The sequence below is a fragment of the Ischnura elegans genome, chromosome 5 (assembly GCF_921293095.1).
Source record: "Ischnura elegans chromosome 5, ioIscEleg1.1, whole genome shotgun sequence".
Classification (NCBI taxonomy): Eukaryota; Metazoa; Arthropoda; class Insecta; order Odonata; family Coenagrionidae; genus Ischnura; species Ischnura elegans.
In genome coordinates, this window is record NC_060250.1 from 24,483,932 (window position 1) to 24,510,375 (window position 26,444).

At 37.9% G+C, this 26,444-nt stretch overlaps 3 protein-coding genes across 4 annotated transcripts in view; 2 read left to right on the top strand and 1 right to left on the bottom strand.

Moving 5' to 3' along the window:
• LOC124158595 lies at positions 1–5,861 on the top strand. Its single transcript, XM_046533757.1, has 2 exons — positions 1–784; positions 5,626–5,861. Exons 1-2 carry the CDS (start codon positions 83–85, stop codon positions 5,713–5,715), a joined length of 792 nt encoding a protein of 263 aa, XP_046389713.1. The 5' UTR covers positions 1–82; the 3' UTR covers positions 5,716–5,861.
• Positions 5,559–25,321, bottom strand: LOC124158591 (sphingomyelin phosphodiesterase 4). Its single transcript, XM_046533751.1, has 12 exons — positions 25,196–25,321; positions 24,749–25,048; positions 24,550–24,652; positions 24,184–24,418; positions 23,615–23,819; positions 23,245–23,357; positions 22,020–22,172; positions 21,746–21,929; positions 16,958–17,287; positions 16,238–16,462; positions 14,541–14,789; positions 5,559–6,320 (listed from the first exon to the last, which is right to left on the bottom strand). Exons 1-12 carry the CDS (start codon positions 25,220–25,222, stop codon positions 5,940–5,942), a joined length of 2,505 nt encoding a protein of 834 aa, XP_046389707.1. The 5' UTR covers positions 25,223–25,321; the 3' UTR covers positions 5,559–5,939.
• The window catches only part of LOC124158592 (nuclear cap-binding protein subunit 3-like), a 5,881-nt gene continuing 4,741 nt past the window's right edge, over positions 25,305–26,444 (top strand). For both annotated transcript variants that reach the window (XM_046533752.1, XM_046533753.1), the window contains exons 1-3: positions 25,305–25,641; positions 25,752–25,918; positions 26,253–26,404. In XM_046533752.1, coding sequence (XP_046389708.1) covers positions 25,405–25,641; positions 25,752–25,918; positions 26,253–26,404 — 556 coding nt within the window. In that variant the 5' untranslated portion in view covers positions 25,305–25,404. The remainder of the gene's footprint in view (positions 25,642–25,751; positions 25,919–26,252; positions 26,405–26,444) is intronic.

Sequence of the window (26,444 nt, forward strand, 5' to 3'; positions counted from 1 at the left end):
CCAAGTGACGAACGTTTAGCCACGACCACATGATGGCAAATTCATAACATACATTACATGCGGAAATCCTTGGTGGAAAGAAATGAAGAAGACCGGTGAAGAGAAAAAATCCATTATAAATGGTGACGAAGTATTGCTGCATCTAGTAACAATTTCAGAAACCGTAAGGGAAGTGAACAACAAACTTAATGTAGCCGAAAGGCACATTAATTACTTGAAGAATCTTACAGCGAAGGAGGGCAGAACACTGATAAACCTAAGAAGTACTACCAAGGCTTTGCTGCAAAACGCGATGACAGTCGCGCAATCAACCATTAAGTGCTTAGAATCTGAACCTTACGGGCATAAAAATGAAAAAGTAATTGACTTATGCGAGAGACTTTATAACATAATGGAAAAAGATTCACAGCCGGATGTGGACAACACGGAAAATTCAGTGCCAGAAGAGGGGGATATCGACTTATCTAGGCTGACGGACAAGATAGAATACATGGAGTCGAAGCAGAAGTCAAATGAAAGCATATATTCTCCCGCAAGCCACAACTTTTATAAGTCATACCGGTCAGACATCGACGAGAAATACCCCGAGAGCTGCTCAAGGGAGTCTTTGCTTGACTTGGATTTTGGCGCAACACTTCCTCCCGTACCAGAAGGAGCATTCACTGACTTCAAACGGCCACCTCGAAGTTGCAGTTTGTCATCCATAAAAAATATTAAGAAAATGAAGCTAACCTTGCGACCATGTTATGACGATAATGAACTTGATGCTGAGGAGAACAGCCTCGTGAGTATTGACTACCATTGATAGGAAAGATGAAGGGAGGAGAGGTGAAATAAAAACGGGAGGTAGTGGACTAGGGGTTCAAACCCACCTTGAAATTTTTAAAAGGGGCTCATTTGGGTAAGCCTGCTCTCGAAATACACCTTCCCTCGACATGCAATCTAAAATATTCCGGCAGGGATGCCGACTTACAAAAAATATTAGGGGGGTCCAAACCTCCATCTTGCTCCAGGAAATTTTTAAGTAGTGAGTTTTACGATTTTTAAGCATTAAGAGTAACATGATCAACATTAGCGCCCTGATAACTCGATATCTGGACACTCGGTGAAAATCGACAAGCCCGACACATTTTTATCCTCACACCCATAACGAATTTTTTAGGGGGCTCGGGCCCCCTCGAGTCGGCACCACTGCCCCCTAGTAAGAAATAATCGTTTCAATCTGAGCCACATTACAATCGCTTAGGTACCCCAAAAGGGATTCCCTATAAAAATAAGCCAAGGGTGGTTGCTCATGAGGGCCTGCACTGCCTAGAGACCCAAAAGGGTGTTTATTCAGCACTGCATTAAACAGCACAAAGCCCATGCCCCTTAATTACAGAAATCAGGGTATGCAATATTCTTTGAATACATCATCACTGCAGAGTTTTTGGGCTAATATAATCACTAGCACCAGAAACATTTTAAACGGAAATGATAGCTCTTTTAGTGATTCCTTGTGAAAGTTACAAAAAATTAAGGAAGCAAAGAGAAATTCATCTCATTTTAACCTTTTAAGCTTGAAGAATTATGAGGCAATATAAAAATCAGAGGCAAGTTGTGCTTTGCATTAGCATCAATTCCCCTTGCAAATTATTTCAATTTATGTTTTTGTAGATGCTAAGCTGCAAGCCTTTAATTCCAGGAATGGTAACCCCAAATCAATTATTACACTGACAAAAGAAGTTCTCATTCTGAATAGATATCCCAAATGAATTCCCTGTCTCAGGATATGATGTTAATTTTCCCCATACATACATCACACTATTTTTAATTTCATTGTTCATTTTTTCAAAAATAATATGTACTACTAAGACACCACTCATTTGAATATAATTTTGTTTTCTAGGGGTCCCACAAATTGAACACACATTAAATACTGTGCTCAGTGTTTAAATTGAGCTGTTTTTCATTACCATGACATTGCTGTAATGATTAGCCATATCTTTGTATGCATATAATTTTTCAGCGCAACTTGCCATAATAATCGACATTGTTTCCGTTGGTATTTTAAATGCTGACTCACATGAAACAGTCCAAAGTAAAGCCAATATTTCACTGAGATTTATCGCTTTTCCAGAGCCCTGAAAACCCTGTTTGAATAAATCTTCATGGTTCCCACTCAAACTAAAATATAAAATTCACGGGTTTTCCAGGTTTTCACGGTCTAGATGTCGTCAAATTCACGGTTTTTGGATAAACCATTTTAAGCAGAAGAATTGATCGCATAACGATCATCGGCCGCCTTGTTAACTGAAAATTTAACAAACACAACAGATGCTGTGAATGCAAGCGCTGCAATGAAAATGTTATCTCTAATGACGTCACATATCATTCGCAAAATTCAGCTCCGACTAAAGGTTGTGAGTGGGAAAATGGAGGGACCAGGGTGCCAGGGAAATTAAGAAGTGTCTGAATTTTCGCCAGGGTTAATGAACACTTTGGTTCTTCCGGCTTTGGTACAGGCTTAAGGTCAATGTGTCATCATCGCAAACGGACCAATAATTGTGCTTAGAATATACGTGTGCAGATAAATGCATGGAGAGTGCCTGCACATGACTGACCTTGAAACATGATCGACATATCAATTTTTCTTTTGCTCTTTCAACCGTAGCTCTAAAATCAAGTTTGAAAGATTTTCAAAGTTATATGACGAAATTCACTGCTTTTTCCAGGTTTTTTCATGGCAGACGAAATTCACGGCTTAACACATTCAATGCGGATGATATTTTCACCGAAACCTCCAGTGACGGATGGGTGATTTTCCTTCATAACGGTGGTCTTGGAAGTAATCCAACAGAATTTGCAATTTTTTTTGTTTCTATTTCAAGCAATTTGTAGAAAACCCTAATGACATACATGTATGCCACCCGTCACCAGTAATTGACAATTCACGCAACCCGCATTACACACATGCAATTTTCCTTGCATGAAGAAGTGAACTTTTCATATTTCTGTTTATAATACTTCTTCTACCGTTGATTCCTTAGGTTAATGACGAAAATATCTTGGAATTAGTCTTTACGTGTATTTTTTTGTTTCAACGGCCGCAGATTTAATTTTTTCAAGTCACAGAAGTAGAACACACAATGAACGGCAAGAAAAATATAAATTTATGGGATAAACATTTTTTTTAATCTATGTTACCTCAGAGTTATTGCAAAATTGAAACATTTCAATAAAAGTTCTCACAAATGTTTATGATATATTTGAAAGCAAGGCCTTAGACAGAGCCCTGGTTGACCTTCACATTCTGGGCAAATCGTAGTCACTGTCCCACGGATGCCTTCACGGTTAGCGGAGAAATGAAGAGCCTGCATCATTCCTAAAAACCTATCACGGCACATTTTCTCCCGAATATCGCTACTCACACTAATTCTGACCTCCAATCGTTAGAAATCGTGTTAACCCTAATTGCGCCCATGTGTGGAAGTTTCCAGTTCTCCCTGTCCAACGGCTTCCAATCCATTATGCCCTTAGTGAAGGCCCTTGGTGAAGGATTTTGGAGGAAAATGCTTTCTGCATTTTTCTCCGTCTATGAGAGGATTATTTCAAAGGAAATATCATTTGCAAGTTGAAATAAACTCTGCGAGTGCCGCTGGTAGGGAGGGACTCCAACCTTGAGCCTTAATAATTATCCAGGAAAATAGTACAATTAGTGTAATGGAGTGTTGCATATGTGATTAATACCTTAGTTTTTATGAAAATTTAGACTGTATGTGTACCTAACACTAGAATGTATTAATGACCTACAAAATGAAAACACCATAATGATCAGAGGACAAGTAATTGATGCGGAGCAATGACTGAGAAAATATGCCGTAAAATTAGGAAAAAAATCCAAATTATGTAAAAAAACGTAATTTGCAATAATTATTTTAAAATTATTAATAAAGTATAAAATACGACCTTATGGACCGCATGGAAACATTTTGAAATAAAATAGTAAGTTTTTAAACGGGAATACACGTTATTAACAAAAAATAAGTCTGATAATAATTTTTGTGGTTGCACATAAGATATGAATAAATTAAAAAATAAGATAAAAATACTATTTCAAGGGCATAAATAATGGTTAAATGCCGTAATGCTTAAAATACCTCTGAGTCTATTCTTTTCCGCAATTTTGTTTACAAAGCTAAGGAAACAAATAAACGAGTAAAAAAATACAGACCAATACTGTAGATAATGTAATGCAGTGTTGCATACGCCATTAATATGTTATTTTTTTTATGAAAAGGAAGAAAATCTGCAACTAACCCAACACGTATGAATAACTCAGAAAATGAAATAAAATCGAAATGAATAGAGGATTGGTAATTGACCTAGGGAAACTAATGAGAAAATATGCCGTAAAAGTAGGAAAAAGACCCAAAAAAAATCACCCAGGATAAACGTAATTTGCATTAATAAAAAATGTTCCTACAAAAACAAATTCAAATATAACATCATTAAATGAAGCACCGCACTAAGATCATTTTTTTATTATGTAGTGAGTATGAAACGGGGATAAATATCTTTAATAAAAAAGTTAGTCTACTCATAATTTTTGTGATAGCACATAAAATATGAATAAATAAAAAATGAAGGTAAAGAAACAAATTAAAAAAGATAATCCATATGTAAGACATGATGATGATATTTACGATAGGAATAATGAAATAGAGGTGAAGGAATTGAAAAGAAAAATCTCAACCTGCCAAATTGTTCCAAAAATAGCACTAAAGTAAACAAAAAAACACTAAAAATGAAGGAACACGTAGAACTAGAAACGGACACTTCTGCAATGGTTTAAGGTCAATCCCGAACTGCGGGAGGGTGAAAAAGTAACGCTAGGCGCGCTCGGAGTACCCTAGTGACCAGCGGAAAAACGAGCTCCCGAAGACATACATTTATGTCATCCGCTTGAGTGGAAAAGCCCTCATGACATATATATATGTCATCCGCACTGAATGTGTTAAGGTTTAAAGGTTTTCACAGTTGGGTGGAAGCCCGGATTTAATGCCATTATCAGAAAAAAGAGACTAGATAAAGTTCTTACCTAAAGTTGCAACATGGACTCTCCTACCTAGTCTTTTCATGCATGTAATCACGCAAACTTCATACCCTAAAACAAAATCCATACCATTGATACAGAAAGCATAGATGTAAATGATAATCAGGAGGTTCGGAAATCACCAACAAATTCAAGACATCAATTCATATAGTGGAGTCAATAAAGTAGGTCTTGATCATTTCAATATGGATGCTTTGACATCAAGGTGTTCTATCATTATCATGCATATACTGCTGATGACTTTGAGGCACATATTACCCACTTGTTTCCCATCCATCTGTTCTGGGGTGCCTATCCACAAAGATTATGGTACATTCCCTTCAAAACTATGATTTAGTGAATAATCTATTATGATATACTTTTTAAATCTAATTATTTTTGCCAGTACTACACAAAGGATTTAAGGCAAGTAAAGTTCAGACTAAATGGAGAGGACTTAAGGAGAAAATCAATGACACAGTAATTAACAAAATACTTGATTTATGTAAAAAGAGTTTGAAAGGATTAAAGGGTTCTTAAATATTTTTCAGGGAATGGACCAATTCCACAAATTACAAATTCAAGGACAAACAAGCAATTCCATCCCTGCAAGCTTAAATACACAATCAGATGATTCTTAAAAATGCTAGAAGACCATATTTACAAAAATTAGTAAAAATGCAGTGCTTTAGCAAAGAACACTTTCTTAAAAACGGTAGTAAAAATTTAACATTACTTATACATAACAGTTACAAATTGTCAACATTAAGTTCACAAATGGAATATCTTGATGATGAAAAATATGCGTGACTGAACTACCTCATCATAAGACAGCTGCATGGTATGAGGCACAGCACAATAGCTATCAACTCTCAGGGGCCTCATCCCTTGGCGAGTCACTAGAATTTGATGATGGAGCAGGGGGAACTCCACATCCAAGGAAGGGAGCCAAGACTGCTTTCACAGTGAGCCACAGGAACCAAATCAGCAGGAAAACTATGAGACCTTGAAAGTATCCACTACCCATGATCCAGGAAAGTACAAATATCACTATAGCCATTTTCATCAGAACAGCTTGATTTGCTAGAGAACGTAAACTTAATCTTGGTGGCATGCTAATGTATTCCTCATTGAATTCTTCTTTCCCTGTTACAGCTCGAACTGTCATTGGAGGACAAAGAACCTGGCGTGCTAATCGGCCCTTGAAGTTGTCAAGCTGATACAAGGTCTTGATTTCATCTCCATACTGCAAGCAAAGAAGAATACAAAGTTATCATGAATTGAAGACAAAGCAAATTTCTAGCTATCATTCATTGTAAACATTTTCCTAAGTCAGAATAACCCCGATTTCCATCCAACATTTTATTAAAAGAGGTTTTCTACTGGCCAATCCTTCACCGAAGGATAAGAATGCACACAGGAGAAGGATGTATTATACTGCAGCTCATTCACTTCACAGCCGCTAGTAAACACATGGGATTTGGCAACACAAAGGTGGACTCATTGTCAAAAAATATGTTATCTTGAGCCAACAGCCACCACTAAAGTCACCCAACTAAACACTGTCATTGGCTCAGAAAAAATGCAGTATGCTCTCCATCTAAATTAATTTAGAAGCATTTAAACAGTGTAGAATGATTTGTATGAGCAGTAATTTATGAAATAAGCTAACTCAAAGATGTCTGTTATAGAGTCCTGTACATTGTATGTTAAAGAAAAAGATAATTAAATACACAAATAGCCAAAATCTGGTACTGATGGTACAATTAATACATGCATCTTAATGCATAATGCACCCTCGCTTAAAATGGGTTTGACTTTCAATGGATATGATCTGAGATTGCCTATTTTGTGTGCACTTTTCAGAAATTCAAATTTGGCAGCCTTCAATTCCAATGGAACAATATGTCATAAATAAATTTTCACATTATTTCTAAATGGGACATATTTTAGAACAGAGCAACATTTTTACATTTGCTGATGCTCTCAAAATTGATTCCCAACCCAGAAATTAGGCTGATTCAACATTTGATGGAAATCATTCCACAATCACTCGGAAACAGATTACTATTGTAAAGAGAGAATCTAATGGATAACAACAAATCTACTAAGTCGCCAACTGTAAATGCCCTAGAGTTGCAGATTCCCAGAGGAAAATCATTCAAGACCAGGGACCTCATTAGAAGAGCTTTATGTCACAGATAGCCAATGAAGACGGACTTCTACACCACAGGGCTGGAAAACTCCAAGTCAATCTCCAGGAGTGGGAGTCTGAGCAGAAATAATGGACTGAGGAACTTAAATGTTCCATCATTGTATTATACTTTTTACTGGATTTGAATAACTTCCCTTCAAATTAGTGGAGAGAAATATCTGCCAATGAGGTAGAAAGACTGGAACCCATGAAATTCAGATTCAAGTCTAAAACCTTCAGTAAAAATCTCTACCGTTTCCAGTTTGTCAAAAAAAATGTGCTCCTTTGTTCTGAGATTTAGCAATTTAAGTCTATAAATGGAATGAACACAAAGTATAGTTAACAAACCATCTGTAAGGCTTTATTGCTCCATCAAACTCATTATTAGATTACTTTGATATTAAAAACCAATTTAGTTCGGTCCCTACAATCCAGGATCAACAAAAAGTTACAGAGTCATTAGGAAAGCTAACCTTAACCAAAATACAACTGCAGAATTAAGCTCTGTAATGAATTTGGGAATCTAATACAATTATTTAATTTCTTTTCAACAAACAAAATTATAAGGAAATTAATGAGCCAGCAATTGATTCCACTCTTTCTTCCTTGTTACAAGAACTGATGTAATCTTCATCACAACCAAATTGTTCACGATGCAGGGGGGACTTTGAAAGTAGCCTCAATGTAGCACGGTGCGTATTTCACGCCATAAACGGCGCAACCTGGGCCGGATTGAACCTTGCATTGCTGACCGTTGACAATGCCGTGCCGTCAACTGGGCGATTTGATTTATGTATTTGAAGACATACATTGAGACCAATGGTTAGGTATTTGAAAGCACGGTACCGTTGACGACGGCCAGAGCAGAGCCAGCTCGTCTGAAAGCGGCAAAAAGCGGTGGTGCGCCGTCTACTCTGTGAAATACACACGGAGCTACATAGAGGCAGCTTTCAGCCAAAACAACTTATCACCAGCTGCCGTTCCCGGCACAGCGCCGTTAAATTCAGGCCACTTTCCAACGAGACGACTCTCTGGATTTCACAGTGCTGTGCCGTGAACGGCTGCCCACGGAAATTCATTGCGTCGGTGAGCGGCCAATGCAGTGAAAAAATTCCAGCTTAAATATACACCTAGAAAAACAATTTCGTGGGAGAAGCATGAGCATGAGAAAAAAAATGAAAATCGCATCTGAGTTGGTGAAAATCGCCCATGAATCGGAGAAAATTCATGATTTTCACAAAGAAATACATTCGAGGACATAAGGCGACTTGTTTGTCAGGAGGATGTCTAAACCGCATTCACACGATGTCTACAAAGTAGCCAAAATGCCATAGGAATCTGATGGTTGACTGAATAAAATTACGGGAGGGTTCATACTATCCAAATGCTCACATTCCATAAGGAGTTAACCCTTTCGCTGCTAATGACGAAAATATGCGGCAGGACGTTTCTTGACCCGGGAGACGAAAGGCGAAAATTTTCGTCTGAGATTTTCCTACGCAGTCGAACGAATGCCGAAAATACACGTTTCTTTGCTCTCCTCCTTTTATGACATTCGTGGGTTCGCGAAGTCTTAGTTTCTGCACCCAACACAGGCCGTAACTGCCAAAATCCGGGAGCATGAACTCGTCTTATATCACCCCTCTTTATGGCAAGGGACCGCAGTCACACAATTGTTCATTCAGTTAGTTTGCGAAATAAATATATGCTTCTTTCTCAAAAAATAAAAACTAAGAATTGAATTCCTTGTCTTTTGAGCAGCATTTACAATTTTTAAACAAAATTCTACCATAAATAATAACTTATCTCTCGATTTCAGAATAAAATCAACATGGAAATTCATTAATGCTGACGTTAGAGCTTCATTCAAAATTTTAAAATTCTCAGAATAAAACGAGGAATTCAATTGGAAGTCTGTAATTTATGTGCAAGCAACTATTATCCATATAGCTAATTCATATAAACAAAGCACGAGTTGACAGTGAACCAATGCCGCTGGTAGGGTTATAAGTCGTGAAAGGAGGGAGACCAACTACCCTCGGAGCCCAAGATAATGCAAAATCCCCACTAGGAAGGATCAAAAAAGGTTGGTGTTGAGAGTGTGTGATTATCCGCAAGACTCTTCTTAACAAATGTCCAACATAAATGCTCCATACAGAGAAGACCGAAGAGTCTCTTAGGGTGCAGTCCTGCATTCATGCTAAGGAGAGAACTCCACCGTTTTGAAAGGGTTAAGGAAGTTAAAAATGAGCCTCGAGAATATTCATAGACTACTTTTTTTGATAAAACCACTTATTACATCTGCAAAACATGACAACCTCTAAAGCAGCTGCTGTAAAGTCAATACCTATGCAGATGGTTGAAAAGGCATCAACCAAACTTGGTTCTCTTATGGCAGAGAACCTAAGCAAAAAATAGGTTTTTGAAAAGATCTCAGTTTTTGATCCCCAAAAAATTCTGACAACAGACATGAACCCTGACTTAAAGACAAAAAAATTCATGGCCTGGAATCAATGGAGACAGAGAAGTTGAAGTTGGGGTTGGGAGAATTACAGAAATTACTACAAAAGCAAAATTCCTGGGGTTCAGTGGATATAATGAAAGCAATCCAGGAGCTCAAATGTCTGAGACATTATTTGCATCTAAGCGCCTTTAAGCAAATTGGATCCCCTCTGCAAACGTGGACTGGGAAAGATTTCTTTCATGCTATTGCACTGTGTTAACAGATAAGAGAACAAATGTGAAAGATGACAACTTGATCACAATAGCAATATTTCATTTGAACTTACAGAAATTTAAAAGTAATTTCTCTCAATGTAAGCTAGATATATGGATACGCGAAGGATAAAATATGTAAAATAGGTGAATTCAGTCAATACTCCATGAATATTATTGCTAAAATTATTCCCGGTCAATAATATCCTAAATCTAGGGCAATGGGTGGGCCACTGGAAGGATGGCTCTCAATCAACATCAATTATTTTCCCGTTAGAATAACACAGATTTCAGGGCAAAATAACATCGCTTTTTGAAAAAAATAACACCACTTTTGGCTATAAAATAACCCCTCCTTTTGCATGTCTCTAGTCATTTCTAAATCACCAGTGACTAACTTACCCCTCACTTCTTGAATTTGACTTCAATGATAACCTAACAACAGACAACGAGTTATTCTCAGAGGGCAGCAGCTATAATGGTTTTCTGAGAATGTTTTTCATTAGCGGCTTATGTCCCTTTCACATCCACTCACAGTGGGCAGTCCATTGCTAGCCCAATATAAATCAGTCAGCTTCTTTCCCAACTCAAAATCAAATTTTTAAATCCATTCCAAAGATCAGCTTCTACAGAGGAACTGTGAAAGAACCAAGGAATTGTTTCCCCAGACATTTACATGATAGATGAGTGAGAATATTCTCTCAAAGCAGAACAACACCACGAGACATCATTATTTAGATATACAGTAGACTCTTGTTATTACAGTAAACTCTTGATTTTACGAAGCAGGATTTTACGAAGTTTTCGATTATACGAAGTGATATTGCGGTCCCGGTGAAAAGCCTATGCTAAATACATGGCGCTATTCGATTATACGAAGTTTCGATTATACGAAATTTTTTGAATTTACAAACCTCGGCTCGGTCCCTAGGAGCAAATGGCATTCGTTTATACGAACTACGGCGAAAAATTTGTCAACAAAACTAGTTACGCCGGCGTAAGTAGCTAAAAAATCAGCGCTTCCAACTGTGGTCCATCAAAAGTGCGAAATCGTAAATGATAATGCAACTTTGGAGAGAAATGGGTCGCCAAAAACCTCACTGTGGGAATTTAGGGGGAGTAGGAGTTCAGTTAAAATATCGCGGCTGACATTATGCCCCTATTTACGTGCCTGTTCGTAAACATAGCATCGACAATAATTCGTAGTTTAACATGTCAGGAAGGTCGCGCGGAGTATTTCGTACACCCCTAATTAACCCTTTGCACTGCTGTGAACGTACTTCGAAGACTACTTGACTACTTTTCGCCGAAGCACTTCGAAGGGTCCCTAATCCGGGACCCTTTCCTTGACGAGCTCACCCTCGCTGGCCCCTGAAACTGGGCTATTTTTTAATGCATTACCTGACGCAACCCTGGGTTTCAAAGGGCAAAGGTGCCATGGGGGAAAAAGAATAAAGTGCGTGTTACTGTGGGGCTGTGCGTCAACCAAATGGGCACGGACAAAATAAGCCCGTTGTCATTGGGAAATTTGAAAGGCCACGGTGCTTAAAACATGTAAAATTGGAAGCCCTCCCCGTTTTTTACCATGCAAATAAAAACAGCTGGATGACCCGAGAAATTTTCCAGCAAACAGTTATACGTCTACAGAGAAAAATTGCTGGAGAGAACAGCAAAATTGTTTTAATAATGGATAATGCCACCGTTCATAAATACGTGGAAGATCGAAAATTGGCTAATGTTCGAGTCCTCTTTTTACCCCCGAACTCGACTAGCAAGTCCCAGCCCTTGGACCAAGGCATTATCCAGAAATTTAAAGTCCTATACCGGAAGAAGCTTGAGCGGTATTACTTGCGATGGATCGGTATGTACACATTCATCTATTTTGCTCATGTGCGTTTGGATATCGATTTAGATATTTTTATTCATGATTATCATTCTTTCAAATCTATTTGCTACTTTTATAAATGGGAACAGAAATTAATAACATCCCGAAATGGACGTTGATACATGCAATCCGCGCCATAATATCTTTTCGTGTATATATTGGCCTTTGTGAATGAACAACTTAAATATCTTAAGTACTGGGCTCTATTTACCGCCAATTTATATTTCAGGCTTCTCGTAATGAAGACGCACTTCCAAGTCTAACCATGAACTTTCTTCTCACGCGCTTCCCCGTTCTCCCATGCTGGGGTTCTGTCTTTCCAAAGCCGTCCCTTCCCTCCTGCCGCCTTTGGCTGATCTTGCTGACACCCACCTTACGCATCCCAAACCCCTCCTTCCCCAGCATTTCCCATTCACTCCCTCCCTAAGGAGACTGAGCTTGTGTGCGTCGCAAAAAAATACGGCCCCCAAAAGTAGACTGAGGCAGAGCTGAAGGCCATTTCCCCACCCTTCTTTGTCCTGCCCCCTTCACCAGTGCTTGTACTGACCACACTTCTTCCCTCAGGCAATCCCCATCCCACTCTTATTCACCCCACCCACTGGGAACGTTCCCCGATTGTGGAGAAGGGCATGGTTCATCTTTACCTGCAACGGGGGAAGTTATTAACCGGAGAGAGGCGGAAGAAGTATCTTCCACTATCGGGAAAATGGTGCCGCGCTTATAATTGTCTCTCTTCTTCTCAGCTGACTTTTCAATTGAAATTAATTTCTTTGCTCTTTCCACACTATATTTATTTACGATTATGGCGCGACTATTTTTTAGTGCTAAAACTAAGAAAATCTTTTCTCTATGTCAATGATCCTTTGCCTAACTTTCAATACGGCGGAGAAAGGAACACGAAAACTAAATGAGGTGACGGTACAGGTTTTTGCGTGTCATTTTTTGGGAATTCACGCTAGCGAACCAATACTTAACCACGTTGAGAAATGATAAAACCTCTCTTGTAGGAAAACAATCAATGTGGATAATAACGTTTCTATCTATATTTCTCCGATACTGTAAGATGTTTCTCCTGTCGTTTTCCGGTTGGAACCTTGCTCCTGTCGGCATAAAAGGAGAGAAACATACTATATGAACAGGTCACCTCACACCCGGTGTGAAGAATACAGTCCTGATGAAGAATTAAGTCTTTTATGGCAACGTCTGCGAAGATGATGGAACACAGTAGTCGGACGGAGAACTCAAACAGAATTTACTTCAAATATTCGCCAGAAGATAATCACATCCTACGTCATTTATGATCGTAATTGAATCTCAGTGATAATATAGCACATTCTGCTGAAAATACGAAGTAACTCGAAATATTAACTTACGAAGGTTATTTTGGAAACGGGCTAAGACCCTTGTTTTTCTTTTTTTCTCGTCACTGAGCGATAGAGGGCGACATAAATGGCGGTTAGGCCGGCTGCCGCTAAAATTCCGTGGGTGTCAGAAACAAATATCTATCTTTTGCATACTTAATAGTAGCTATTGGCTCCTAACCACAAATTTATTACTGTTAATTCTTATAATAAACATTGCAATTCATTATTTGATTACGTTTTCTAAACTGGTCGGGAATTTCTTTAGCGATCGTTGATGTTGAAGTATGAACAAGAAATGGGAATTTTATGGTGGTATAATTATTTAACGATTTTTCACATCATAAATCGATAGCAAAAAGCCTTTTCTATGAATTATACCGAGAATAACCACCGAAAACATTTAAATAAGACCACTAAAGACAAAAAACGGCGGAAGAAGCGAACATTTTTTTTGTGACTTATGAAAAAGGTTTGAATTTACGAAACTCGATTTTACGAAGTGCCAATTTTCCGGTCCCACTGACTTCGTAAAATCAAGAGTTTACTGTACAAAGTTCACGGGACCGAAAAATCGGAGGTTTGTAATAATGAACTTTGTATGAACATTTCTTTTAGGAATCATAAAAAAACAGTAAATTATAAACACGATTAAATTACGTGGAAATATATATAACAGGAAAATTCATTTCAGTTTCTCAACAGAAGAATGCAGCATAATGCAATTGAGGGTTGATATCTTCCTGAATACAGTAAGTGCAATATACGAACTAGATGCATTCCAAGACCTTGTTCCTAAGTTGATAAACCTACAGTCCGGCCGCCGAGAGTTGTCCTATGACAAACAGAATGGTCTAGGTCAAGGGGCATCTGCCTCCCCCCCCTTGAAGCAAAAATTACAAGTCTTACAGCAAAATCAGTACTAAATTGAAACGATAGTATTCAACAAATTTTCTTTAAACCCACGAAAAATAATATGTATTAGTATAAGATATGTATCTAAAATAAAACTATTTTTCAAGGAAATAATCTCAAAATAATGAAGTGCTGTTATAATTTTCTTATAATGATGGTTTCATTCATTTTTTCCATACTAAAATGTCACAACTTGGATTGCCCCTCCATAGTTATGATCCTGCGTATGCCCTTGAATAAAAGCCAGAAGTAATCTTGAATGTCAGTGCATAGAATACAATAACATATCTTTAAAAAATTTACAATCGCCATTGCTTGACGGAGCCTCCTAAAAAAACGCATCAAGTCCACAAGGGTACTTACTCCAACTAAATTACCAAAAAATCCAAAGCTGACCTTTTCATTGATTTTGGATGATACAAGACGCAGAGCCCTCACGAGGAAGCCAAGCTCGATCGTCATAACTGGAGCCATCTCTGGATCCCCCTCATACTTAGCATCGCAGTATTTCCTCCTAAGCCTGGGATTGGGCAGGACAAGATTAGCATCTGGAGTTCTGGGCATCTCACTTGGTGAAGGCTGTTTGCTAGAGCTTTGGAATGCAGATCTTGAATCAGGAAAATCAACTCCCGGGCCTGGATCAACCTAGAAATCATAAAGAAAAAAATTACAAACTATTTCCAGTAATACTATAAAATACATCTAGGTCATAAGATGCACATAAAAAAGTTTACAGTGGCTCATCCTCTTCCCTAGCCTCTACCCTAATTTCCTCAAAGGAATTTCAACAAAAAGTTCTCTCAGAACTAAATGCACCTAACAGCAGTCTTGCACATTTCCCAATCACTTGCAAATACCAATACCTTACCTTATACCAATGACTTGCAAAGAAAAATTATAGGAAAAATAGTCAAAATTCACACTGTTCGCGCCATAGGGAGTCCTATACTTTAATCACCACTCGCTTGATTTATTGTTTGTTGGGCACCCATGTGGACAAGAGTTTTATTGTTTAAAGTTATTGTTTTCGTGGTCGTTGGCTGTGAACGGCAGTTGTGAATGTGTCGTCAAGTCGGAAGGATCTCGAGCCGACGCTGCCTGAGGAAGCCATCGACGGGAGACCGACACCCAGGTGAGTGTGGTGATTTTGGATGGTGTGGGACTCCCGGCGCATAATAAAAAATACAGTCCACTTTTTAATACTCTCGTGTCGTGCCGCGTACACACACAATTAAGTGGCCAAGATGCAGTCCACATAGTTTGCTGACGAGGTACGCTATAATTTCTAACTGAATGAATAATAAATCTAAAATTATCAAACGCAAAACAGTAAGTGATAAAAAATAATTACAGGCATCCCCCGAGTTACGTATGCCTTGACTTATGTAAATCCCGCAATTGAAACGTGTTTTGACGTTGTGCTTTCTGAGCACTCTGGCAATCTTTTCTGATGTACCCGCCACAAAAATTTCAGACAAACTATCCGGAGCGAAGGACAAAATCTCAATGGACCTTAACGAAAGAATATATTGAGTGCCTTGCTCATGCGGTAAATACTACATCGGCGAGACTTGCAGATCAATGAAAGTCCTATTGCAGGAACATCAAAGGGCTACTAAAAACAAACAGCACCAACGCTCAGCCATATCTGAGCATGCTTGGAGTGAACCTGGACACAACGTAGTGTTTGAAGATGCAAGAATAATAGCAAAAGAAAATAAATATTTCCCTCGCCTTATCAGAGAAGCTATTGAGATAGCAAAAACACCGGCAAATTTCAACAGGGATCAAGGCTACCGCCTGCATATCGCATGGATAAGGATTCTCCGACCACCAACCTATGGGAGACCAACAACGAGAGATGGACAACTACCGACCAATGAGAGAGCAGTAGTGGGATGAAGAGGCCGCCGCCACCTATATAACGCGGAAAATTTTCTGATTTACCTCACCTTCGACCTGAAGACGCTGACTGCAATGTCAGCGAAACTGTTGTCGCCAAAACACAACAGATGCGGTGGAAACCCGAAGAGAATACAGACATCATTTACTACATGAAATTTGAAGAAAAAACAAAAATACACATTACTTACCCGGAAAATACTGCACAGCTGCTGATAAGATGTGTCAAGGTATGCAATGACTTTCCTTCGCTCCTCCATGCTGTACTCCTCCAATTCAACATCAATTCCTAGAAACAGTGACTTCATGCTAGACAGGAAGCCACCAGGCCGGTTTCGTCTTTCTTCCTCTAAATTCTGTTGAACCTGCTTTGCAGTAGCCTTGGCCATCTTAATGATGCCCAAAAATTTGATGATCTAAAACAGCAAGTTAATAGATTGAATTAATTCAATAGCACACCCTCCATCGGAAACATATTTGGCTTTAATGCAATTTCATGAACCACAGGAGTTGAGCTTGTATTTATTTTCATGATTCCTAAAACAAATTCACTGAAACCTCTTTATCAAAATCTTAACAAACTACAGAAACTAGTAACAAAAACAAAGCATTGAGAGCAAAATAAAACTAGTGTTCTTCTTCTTTGCAAAATCTACTAGCCACAGCAAGCCACTACGCACTTCCATGTCAAAAGATATATGTAAGAACAAAATCATAAAAATGTGTAAGAGTATATACTTCACAGATCCACTCATAGCAATAATATGTACTTAATGCCAGAGAGTGAAGCATGACTATTAAAAATCCATTTTCCAGAAACTCTTATTTAAAGAGTGAGGCATCACTAAGAAAATGGAAATACATATCTAAATTTCAATCCAATATGAAAATAAAAATGATAGTAAGTGTACCTCATTCCTCAGTTCTGGTCCAAACATAGATTTATACTGGAAAAATGGGCCCTCCAACTCGAGGAGTTCCTGATGCAAGGTTGCACCCCATTTCTCTCTCATCCATGGGGAGTTGGTTGGAGACAGGCTGTGGTTGTGCCGAAAGAGTGTGGAGTGCTGGGCATTTGGTGTTCCCCATTGAGATGCATTGGGAGACTCTGCAGGTGACAACAGTGTATAGGGCATGGTTGGAGTGCCCACCCGTGCTGACACATTCCTCGGCCCCTGTGGCGACTCCATGTAGCTCTCCACCTCAGCAATCATCTCATTCAGGTTGATCTGCGAGAAGACCTAGAAGGAGATAATATCACAGTGTAAGCAGAGCAATTTGAGTTCGCGGGGACGTGAGACCGTATGGTCTAATGGTATTCTGATCCCTATACATAGGCACTTATGAGAAGTGCCTGCGTGGGAAGCGATGCTGCCATCAGCACCTTACAGGAAGCTGGTGGCCACGTGGGGAAAGGACGGCAGATGACGCCGTATGCAGAAGGCAGTCGGCGGAAGAGACTCGTGTGTGTAAGTCGGAAGGCGGGCGTGTGCGCGACGCAATATGTACTGTAGTAAATAAATTCCTTCACTGTATGACTTGTTCCGCTAATTCTTCTGGAGTGCCATCGCAACGGAAACCCCACGCTAACAACAGTAATATTAGAGAACAGAATAAAACAGCTCAATTGCTGGTTGATCAAGACTGGATGTCATTGGTAGTTCTCTTAGCCTGCTTTGCAAAAGTATACTTGAGCACGGACCTCTGATGAAGCCATATAGAAATAAATTTCAATAACTACATACAATGCCAATAAGAGGGTAGTTATAACATTCCAGAAATCAAATTCCACGATGAAAATTTTCATTTCCCCTCATTTTTACACGCACTCTTTTTGATTTTTTAAAAATTATTATTAAAATTTATTTAAAAAAAAATTAAGATTCAAGAAAACTGTATCTTGTAAATACAATTTAAGTCAAATAAAAGTAAAAATATGGGGTATAATGTTCTGAAAATAAGACCTGAGTCAGCATGCAGTGCACGGTTCTCTTGATTCATGCTTCATGACCCTGACAAGGACCCCTTACTTTGCCATGAACTGTAAGAACCTTGGATACGACTGAATTCCATCCAATTATACCACCTTAGTACATATATATGAACTGTGTACTAACTCAAATACATCTTCGGGGCATGCCAGCAAACCAGAATGTACCCAAGTATGACCGAACTGGTACACCATTGCGTGGTGCTGAAGGATATACACAAAATTTATGGAAAAAATGCTTATTAGTACATTATCCATAACTGACCATCTTTAAGTATATTAAAGAATTGCTTACAGAAAATTTGCATCTATAGGAAGGTTGGAGGAATTATAAAAATTTGGCAACAGAATAGAGAATGAAATGTGCTGATGAGGGCCTTCAATTTTTATGTAAAACATTGCATCGCATACGTTATTAATGCATTAAAATACAGATATACTTAAATAGAGTACATATCCCCAATTGAATGTTTCGAAGGAAAAACTAAAATTGCTCTGTGACAATGCACTCTAACAAAATGGTGATTTTAGTTTTTCTGGTTTATTTTAAGTAAGAGGAGCAATATAAACATTTCCATGCATGAAAAGTTTGGAAACATTTTTTTCATATAGCATACATACCTTCCATATTTAGGTACTTTACTACACCTTGAAAATTGAAATCTACCTTCCGACCAATTAAAAAATCTAAGAATCGGTAAAATTTAATTTTAAATACATAGCTATTTGTAATCCGAAGACGTCGTCCTCTCTATAAAAAATACAATGAAGTGTACTAATCAAATATTTTGCCCATGACGAGATGAAGAACACAACCATTTTTCGGCTCTTTTGTGTTTTGTTCTCTTGTTCGTTTGCTCTTCTTCAATCTTTTGACTGTAGAAGCTAAGTGCTTACGTTTAACCCTTAACCAGTGACGTGAAATATTTGTTACACTACCAGTGACATGCGGTCTTGGAGACCGCAATAAATCAAAAATTCATAAAATGTTGCAACGCCATTGTTATTGTTTTGTTTAATTTTTGTTTGAATGCTTAAATCTTAACTATTCTTAAACTTATATTAAAATTTTTACACTCCCAATACGAACCAATTTGTCATTAAAATTTGTGATTTGAAGCAGGCTCAAAAACTGATGCCCAAAACACTTGAGTTATAATTATTCTATTTATGCATCAATACGTCGCCAGATTAAAAAAAAGCCTTAAATGATAAAGTTGGAAGGCAAAGTAGTAAGTAGCTATGAAATTTATCCAGCTTATTCCTTTCTTGATGCTTTCTTATGCTAGTGACGTACGGTCTCACAGACCGCTAATCGAATTGAATTGCAAATTTACAAAATTTATTAAAAGGAAGATTAACTTTTGAGAGTGGGATGTCCTTGTTATGCAAAAATATGAAGCTAACGAGAATAATAGATATTTTGAAATATTAATTTTGAAAATATTCATAATTTTAGAAACGCAGCGGTCTCTCAGACCGCACGTCACCGGTTAAGGGTTAAACAATGTTTACTGATTTGCTGTTGTAGTCAAATACACGATGAGTAAAACGATATTTGACATGACCTATGGAGCTTCAGCAGAATTTCATACAAATGCTTTAAGTTCAGCGTTCTACCTTTTTTTGCAGCGATAGTAAACTCATCAAGTTCAATTGGCTCCACATTGAAAATAAAGCTTAGTCATTGGAATTGATCAAGATTAGTAGTGGATGCATATGCGGGGTGCCGGGGGCACACACATCCTACCGTTGTGCCACCCGTATTGCCAAACATTGCAGAACCACAATGGTACCTTCATATCATTATTATAAGATATTTGTCTTATATATTCATTTAATAAGTTTAAATAAAACTTTCTCAAACTTAGCATGCGAGTTGATTATCTTTTATTGAGATATAACTAAAGGTAAAGGCTTTTGTGCCCCCCTCGAGTTTTTTCTCTATCCGCTACTGATAAGGATGCAACTAAATCAGGGAAGAACAAAGCTCAAGAGTGCTACAATGATACATAGCAGCTAAGAACTTTTTAAGAGTTAATTAACCACTCAAAAATCCAAATCACGAGGATACACACACGGATACGCAACTTTCAAAGCAAAAATTTCAGAAGTGTGTAAAAGTGTATGGATACCATAGAAGATACAGAATTTTTAAACAACATTAAATATTTCCAGAAATTCCTCTTTTCTTTTAAATGGTTGGAAGTACAAACACATCCAGCACCTCAATTATGTAAATGTGACAGCGACGACGGCGATAGATGACCATCACGTTCTCTATCACGTTCCGCTGTATCGCGCGATCATGTAAGCCACCGTCATCGTGCGTATCATATAGGTACGAGTGCGTGAGGTTGGTATCATTGAGAAATCTGAAGAGCCAATGAAATCCTTCGACAAACCTCTGTCCTAGAATGTGTCATCTGCGGAGTTTTTGAAATAACAATAACAAACAATGAAAACATAAAATGGAGGCAGTTCAAGGCTATGTACTTCGCTTCGCCAGTAGGTAATATTATGATAAAGTACTCGTATTATGGTAAAATTATGGGGAAGGTGTACAGTATTACTTTTCGATGTGTGATAACCTAATCCATTATGCTAATGCTCGCCGGGAGATGCTGCAGTCATTATATTTACTATATCGTAGATAATGGCCGAAAAGTCGTGATCTTGGATTGAAACTAATTAATGTTGAAATGATAATGGAAGTGTAATCGCACTAGCGATTTGAATGGAATTAGTTAATAGTTGATTTATGATTATTAAAAAATCGAAAAGGAGTTTAACGATGTTCATGGTGAAACAAAACTCAGTACTATTCCACAAACCTTTATTTTAACAGTCTACTAGTTTCGACGTTTATACTGTCATTATCAAGATTAACCTGACTGTTAAAATAAAAGTTTGTGGAATAGTTCTGAGTTTTGTTTCACCATGAACATTTCATCGTTCCAACAAGTAACGCCCAAAGCAGTTGAGTTTAACACTGTTTATATGTTGGAGAATGTACTTGGCAAATGTTGATAATTAAACTTCGATATAAAGTAATTGACGTTTGAATCACGGATGTATTTCAATTAGCAGTACTTTCCAATTTGCTGTGTGGAAATAAAGCAGCTCAATCGAATTCACCACCATGCTCATATAACAATTGAACATCGCGGACAACTAATGATGTCAAGATAGCACTCCAGTAGAAATAATTACGAATGTTATTGGTTTTTAATCGATTATGGGCATTTTTAAATTAAATAAACAATAATTTTTTGCTAATATATGCATTTAGTGCTCGTTTTTATGCCAGCATATGCTTGTCACCATCGGTTTCGAACGTGATAGGCCGATGACGCTCGCAACGTGATAAAGAGTGCGATCACGGTTTCATAATCGCTGCTATCACCTTCCGTCGTGGGAATCGCGTTGCTCCTGGCAACGACATCGGTCTCACCCTTCTCACAGTTACATAATCAGGGTGCAGTACTTGAGTAAGATTAAAAAAGAGATACTGGTCATACACAAGAACATGCCTCAGCCAATAGTTTATGCATCAGGTGCTAAATAAAAACTAAATCACATTCAGAAGAACCAGATGCAGCAATACAACAAATGGATGAGAGATTACTCTGAAATTACCATTTGAAAGTAAAAACAGGTTCAGTAAGAATACCTTTTTCAGATGAAAAATGCAATAAATATATCTCACCTTCGTGACACGAAATAACATCTGTGAATTTTTGGGAGTAGACAAATCCAGACGAACAAAGCGCGGAAGAAGCTGCTGAAAAATTACGGTGTACGAGGGAAGGTTTTCAGCCACAAATGGAAGCCATCGATTTCTATCCACAATTCTCTCCTGCTCATCATTTTCTCCAGCGTGAAACCTATTCCTATGGTGAACCAAAGATTAAGACATATTTTAAAGTCCATTAATTGATGGTAATATTAAAAAATATTCACATGCACAGAGGACAACTTACGCGGATTTGTTCAGAAAATCAGTATACCTCCAAGGCTGTATATAACTTAGCCACGTCTCCAAAATGAGACGAAATGAACTATCCAGAGGCCAGTTGTGAATCGTGCTTCTCAGAAAAGAATAAATTTTTCCTTGATTGTTAGGTATCACAACCCTGAAAGGAACAACACACATCAGTACACTCCCATAAAAATCATAATATCACTGTCATAGCAAAAAACAACAACTTGGAAGAGGGTGACTTCATGATCAACTTAAAAAGATTTGAAATGCTGACCAGGAGACATATTTAAAACATAGTATATTAAAAACATAATATCAAAGCATTGCAGCCACATGAGTAGGTACAAGCATTTAAAAAGCATATTTTCAACCACTTCCCTGGCAGCCCATTTTGAGTGGGATGAGGGAAGACTGCTACGGATGTGTTCAGGAAGTTCGAAGTACTAGGGATTTTTGACTATTTCTAGTAATACAGTTTATTCAATACTGTTCTAAAAAATTAGGCGACCACAAAACTGACATCATGATCCAGAGGATGAGGGAAAATAATGTGGGATTATTAGTGCCAGTAAATTCAGTTATAAAACTAATGACAGCAGTAAGCAACCAGAAAATAGCAAATGGAAGGACAGAAGGACGAAAAGATTGACCATGTGATCCAAAAATTAAGTTATTTAGAGATAACCCTATTTCCCACTACCCCAGAATTCATCTATTGAATATGGTACAGAGCTATACTTAATGGACCAAAAGCTGAAGCATCCAATCTAAGCATAATGCACCTCCTGACTGCTCAGATTTCCTTCCTTGCTAAAAACAACTACATAACCTATCCAAAAGCTTTTACACCAAAATAATGTCCTCTTTATACTAGGATGGATTACAAGGAAATAGATGTCTCTATAATAAATGTCTAATAAAGGAGAGGAGCCCATATGAAATCTCAACTATGGTTTAAATGACCCCATCAGCATTCCAGTGCTAATGAAAAAGATCTCTCTGGAGCTATCTCTTAGTAGGACAGTTAAAATTATTGTGAAGGACAGGTTTAACCTTTTAATGGTTTCCAGCTACGACAAATAGTTTATTACCTGCTCACAGAGAGGCATATGTATACTAATTATTAATAATAAAACAGAAAATTAATGTCCGAGAACTAAATCGTAGTTAACAATGTTAAAGATCAGCGAGAGTAGAACCAGTAACAGCAGAAAGTGGCACACCTTTTCAATTCATCCATTGCACTCATATCACCGGTGGAACTGTTACTGAAGTAGTGAAAATGCTTAATCATGTTTCTTATCACACGGATGTGCTCAGCCGAGGGAAGGAAATCCTGTAAAACAAGAGAAAAGTGTGATCATTACAACCATAGTTTTCGCATGCTCAACGACCACTCTAAACCTAATAAAGCATTATCTGTAGTCCATAATTGCATAAATGCTTCACATTTCATAATAAATAATCACATTCCAATGAGGAGGATGTTTCAAAGGCTCAAAACAAACTATTCAGCCCGAAACAAGAGATCAAAATCTGGATAAGTTTTTAAATACATATGCGCTAACCCAATTTTTGGAGTGGCAGACATACTTGTGAAAGGTTGCTAATGCCAAATGTTGGTGGATCAGGTTCTCGGCTATCTAACCAGAAATCTGTGAAAACCTGAATGATGGTTTCACTCCTCCATATTTCCATGTTGTTTTGCTGAGGAACTGCAGGAGATGCATGAAGGGGTGATGAAGGCCCACTCTTCAGTAAAACAGCTTGCCTGAGCAGAGTGGGTGACTTCACAGGCCTAAAAATAGACGTAATTATAGACAGTGGCCCATAAGACATCAGTAGCTAAGTAGGAAATCAGTTCTGAAGTGCCCTACTCAGTATGCATAAGCAAAACATGGGAAGCAATATAATAAGATTGCTTCCTATTAGTTCAGTACTTGCATTATGTGAAGATTAAAGTTAATGGAAAAACAGAGTTCTCAGTTTAAAAATAGTTTCCCATGCCTTTCACGACTAATGTACCAGCATAACATGACCACAATGAAGATTATTCCTTTACTCCTACGAGCATGTTGGTGCGGAGGTCGTCATGTAGAGAGCAAATCAAATTCAAGCCAACTAATTAATTCAATGACGCATCTCACAATTGTTACACAGACCTGATTGCAGCTTGGTGCGGTAATGACGGTCTGACGGCATTAGCATTGGAATCTGTATTGCACACAGGAACGTGAGACCCATCGCATGGTAGGAAATGGGAAAAATACTCCTCTGCTAGGAACAATATCAACTGACAAGATGATGGACCCATATCACCTACACCAGATATAGATCTCTGATGCCATGGGTTAATTATGAAGTAAGCAAAATTAAAAACATATAATTCGAAAGGATCTGTCATGGAATTAAGGAAATATGCAAGATAGGCTGATGGCAACAGTTCATACAAAAACATATTGTTATAAACCATGCATAACACTTTCTGTTGACAAAACAAATGATACAAAATTTCACTCAAAGGATACTCAACGCCAACGAAAAGGGTTTGCCGGTTTGGCTGTCTACCTGCAACTTGTCCACATAAAATGGTGGAGCCATTCCTTTTTCAATTAGCTTTTTCACCTTTCCCTGAGTGAAAGAAATCACAAGTTTGCGACACCAACAGTTACTATCATTTACAAAACAGTAAGGCCAAAAGAAACATTAATTAGTATTTGTACTTACGGGAAGGTATGATAACGGAAAATCATATTTCAAATATGAATCGCCGATTAACTTATAGCAAGCCCTAAAAATCGGTCCATTAGGATGAAGAAACTGGAATAACAAGTCAAACTCTCGGGGATTTTGATTGTTATACACATTCCTTAAGTTCCATCCATAGGTGTCATTGGTGCCGAAGAGACTTTCAAGCAATATTGGATACACTGATTGCAGCTCTTTATTACTGCATTGTTCCAATACAGTAACAATATCTTCCACTCGATACTGCAATGGTTTGCTGAGCGCATTGTAGATTCGGTACTACAAAAAATAAAGGATAGATCAAAGGAATAGTAAAGACTCACTTTTCAATTGCAGTAACTATTCAAATGCAAGAACGTTAACTGCATGTAATTCATAACGACAAAAATAACTTCAACAAAGAATGTAGAAGATTTGAATACTCACACGGGCAGTTTCGCAGGAAGCCGCCATACTTACAAAGTCAAGGCAACAACTCGATGTAATAAAAAATGACAAATAAAAGTAAAGCCGGGTGATATATCCTATTATATCACTTCCTAATTTAAATTATCAATTAAGTGGATTTTTTCCACAGGTAAATCCAACTTTTGTAAAATAACCTGAAAGACTTCCATGAAAATAAGTGTTCGAATATGGCGCTTACCAAGGATGAGCATGAGTTACCCAACTTAAAAATTGAAATTGAAAATGATCTCGAGGAGGCTATGGATACAGATGATGGCGAGGTGAATAAATTAAATACTATCGTTCATCACGGACGAGCGAAAGACGTGGAAGAGGGTGAAGTGTGTGACGTGAAGGATGATACTCAGGCGGAGCCAAGGATCGTCAAAACATCTGATACCCTCCCGAAGACGAAAACGTTACCGGTGAGAAGCATCTGTGAAATACACCCACGATTATCTAGGTATAGATATTTGTTATTGTATGTTTGAAGGATTTCCTCTTATCATCGCTATCCGGTGTGTATTTTCTGTAGACCCGTGAAACCCGTAATGATGGCAATGAAGAAGTTCTGGTGCCTGCTGTTTCCAGCTTCAACAATAAGAACGGCGATGGATTTTCTCAGAAGACAAGAAAATATGGCTTATCACCAGAGGAATTGCAAGCTATTACAGAGGATAAGTTAGCGTCCCTTTATGAGAGGTAAGCGAATCTATGTTGACTTCCAAGTTCCTTAGAATCAATTTTAGCAGAATACAACCTTGACGAAGCATTTGATATTTGAAGTTTATTACGGAAGGGAATTTTTTTGGTTTACATACATGTTCGTGCTTCTATCCTCACCAAATTTTCAATTGTGGTGAGAAATAACTTTTAAATAGAAGACACATAAACAATATGAGATATAGCCTTGTTCGTAGGGAATTTGCCGAAAATCATTTCTAAACTTCCTTTGCTTGTAAAACCTTCAGTTTTACTTTATTTTGGTCAAAAATTTCACTGAAAGATGTATTGATTGGTTAATAACAACTTGCAGTTTGGGAATGAAAGATGAAGAATCCACAGAGAAACGCTACAGGCTTGACGCACTGCATATGAGAGGCACTCAAGATATGAGTACAGATGATGTATTCGCCTACTTCAAAGACTGCAGTCCTGCCTCCATTGAGTGGATAAATGATTATTCTTGTGAGTTGTGCCTAATTTTGATTCAAATGCTGCTTATGGC

Coding starts and splice junctions, on each gene's coding strand:
- LOC124158595 (XM_046533757.1), top strand. CDS start 83: ATGAAGAAGACCGGTGAAGAGAAAAAATCCATTATAAATGGTGACGAA. Junction 785..5,625: donor ATGCTGAGGAGAACAGCCTC/GTGAGTATTGAC, acceptor AATATTTTTCAG/GGAATGGACCAATTCCACAA.
- LOC124158591 (XM_046533751.1), bottom strand. CDS start 25,222: ATGGCGGCTTCCTGCGAAACTGCCCGT. Junction 14,790..16,237: donor AGCTGTGCAGTATTTTCCGG/GTAAGTAATGTG, acceptor TATGATTTCTAG/GTTGATCCAGGCCCGGGAGT. Junction 6,321..14,540: donor CATCCAAAATCAATGAAAAG/GTCAGCTTTGGA, acceptor CTTTGCTTGCAG/TATGGAGATGAAATCAAGAC.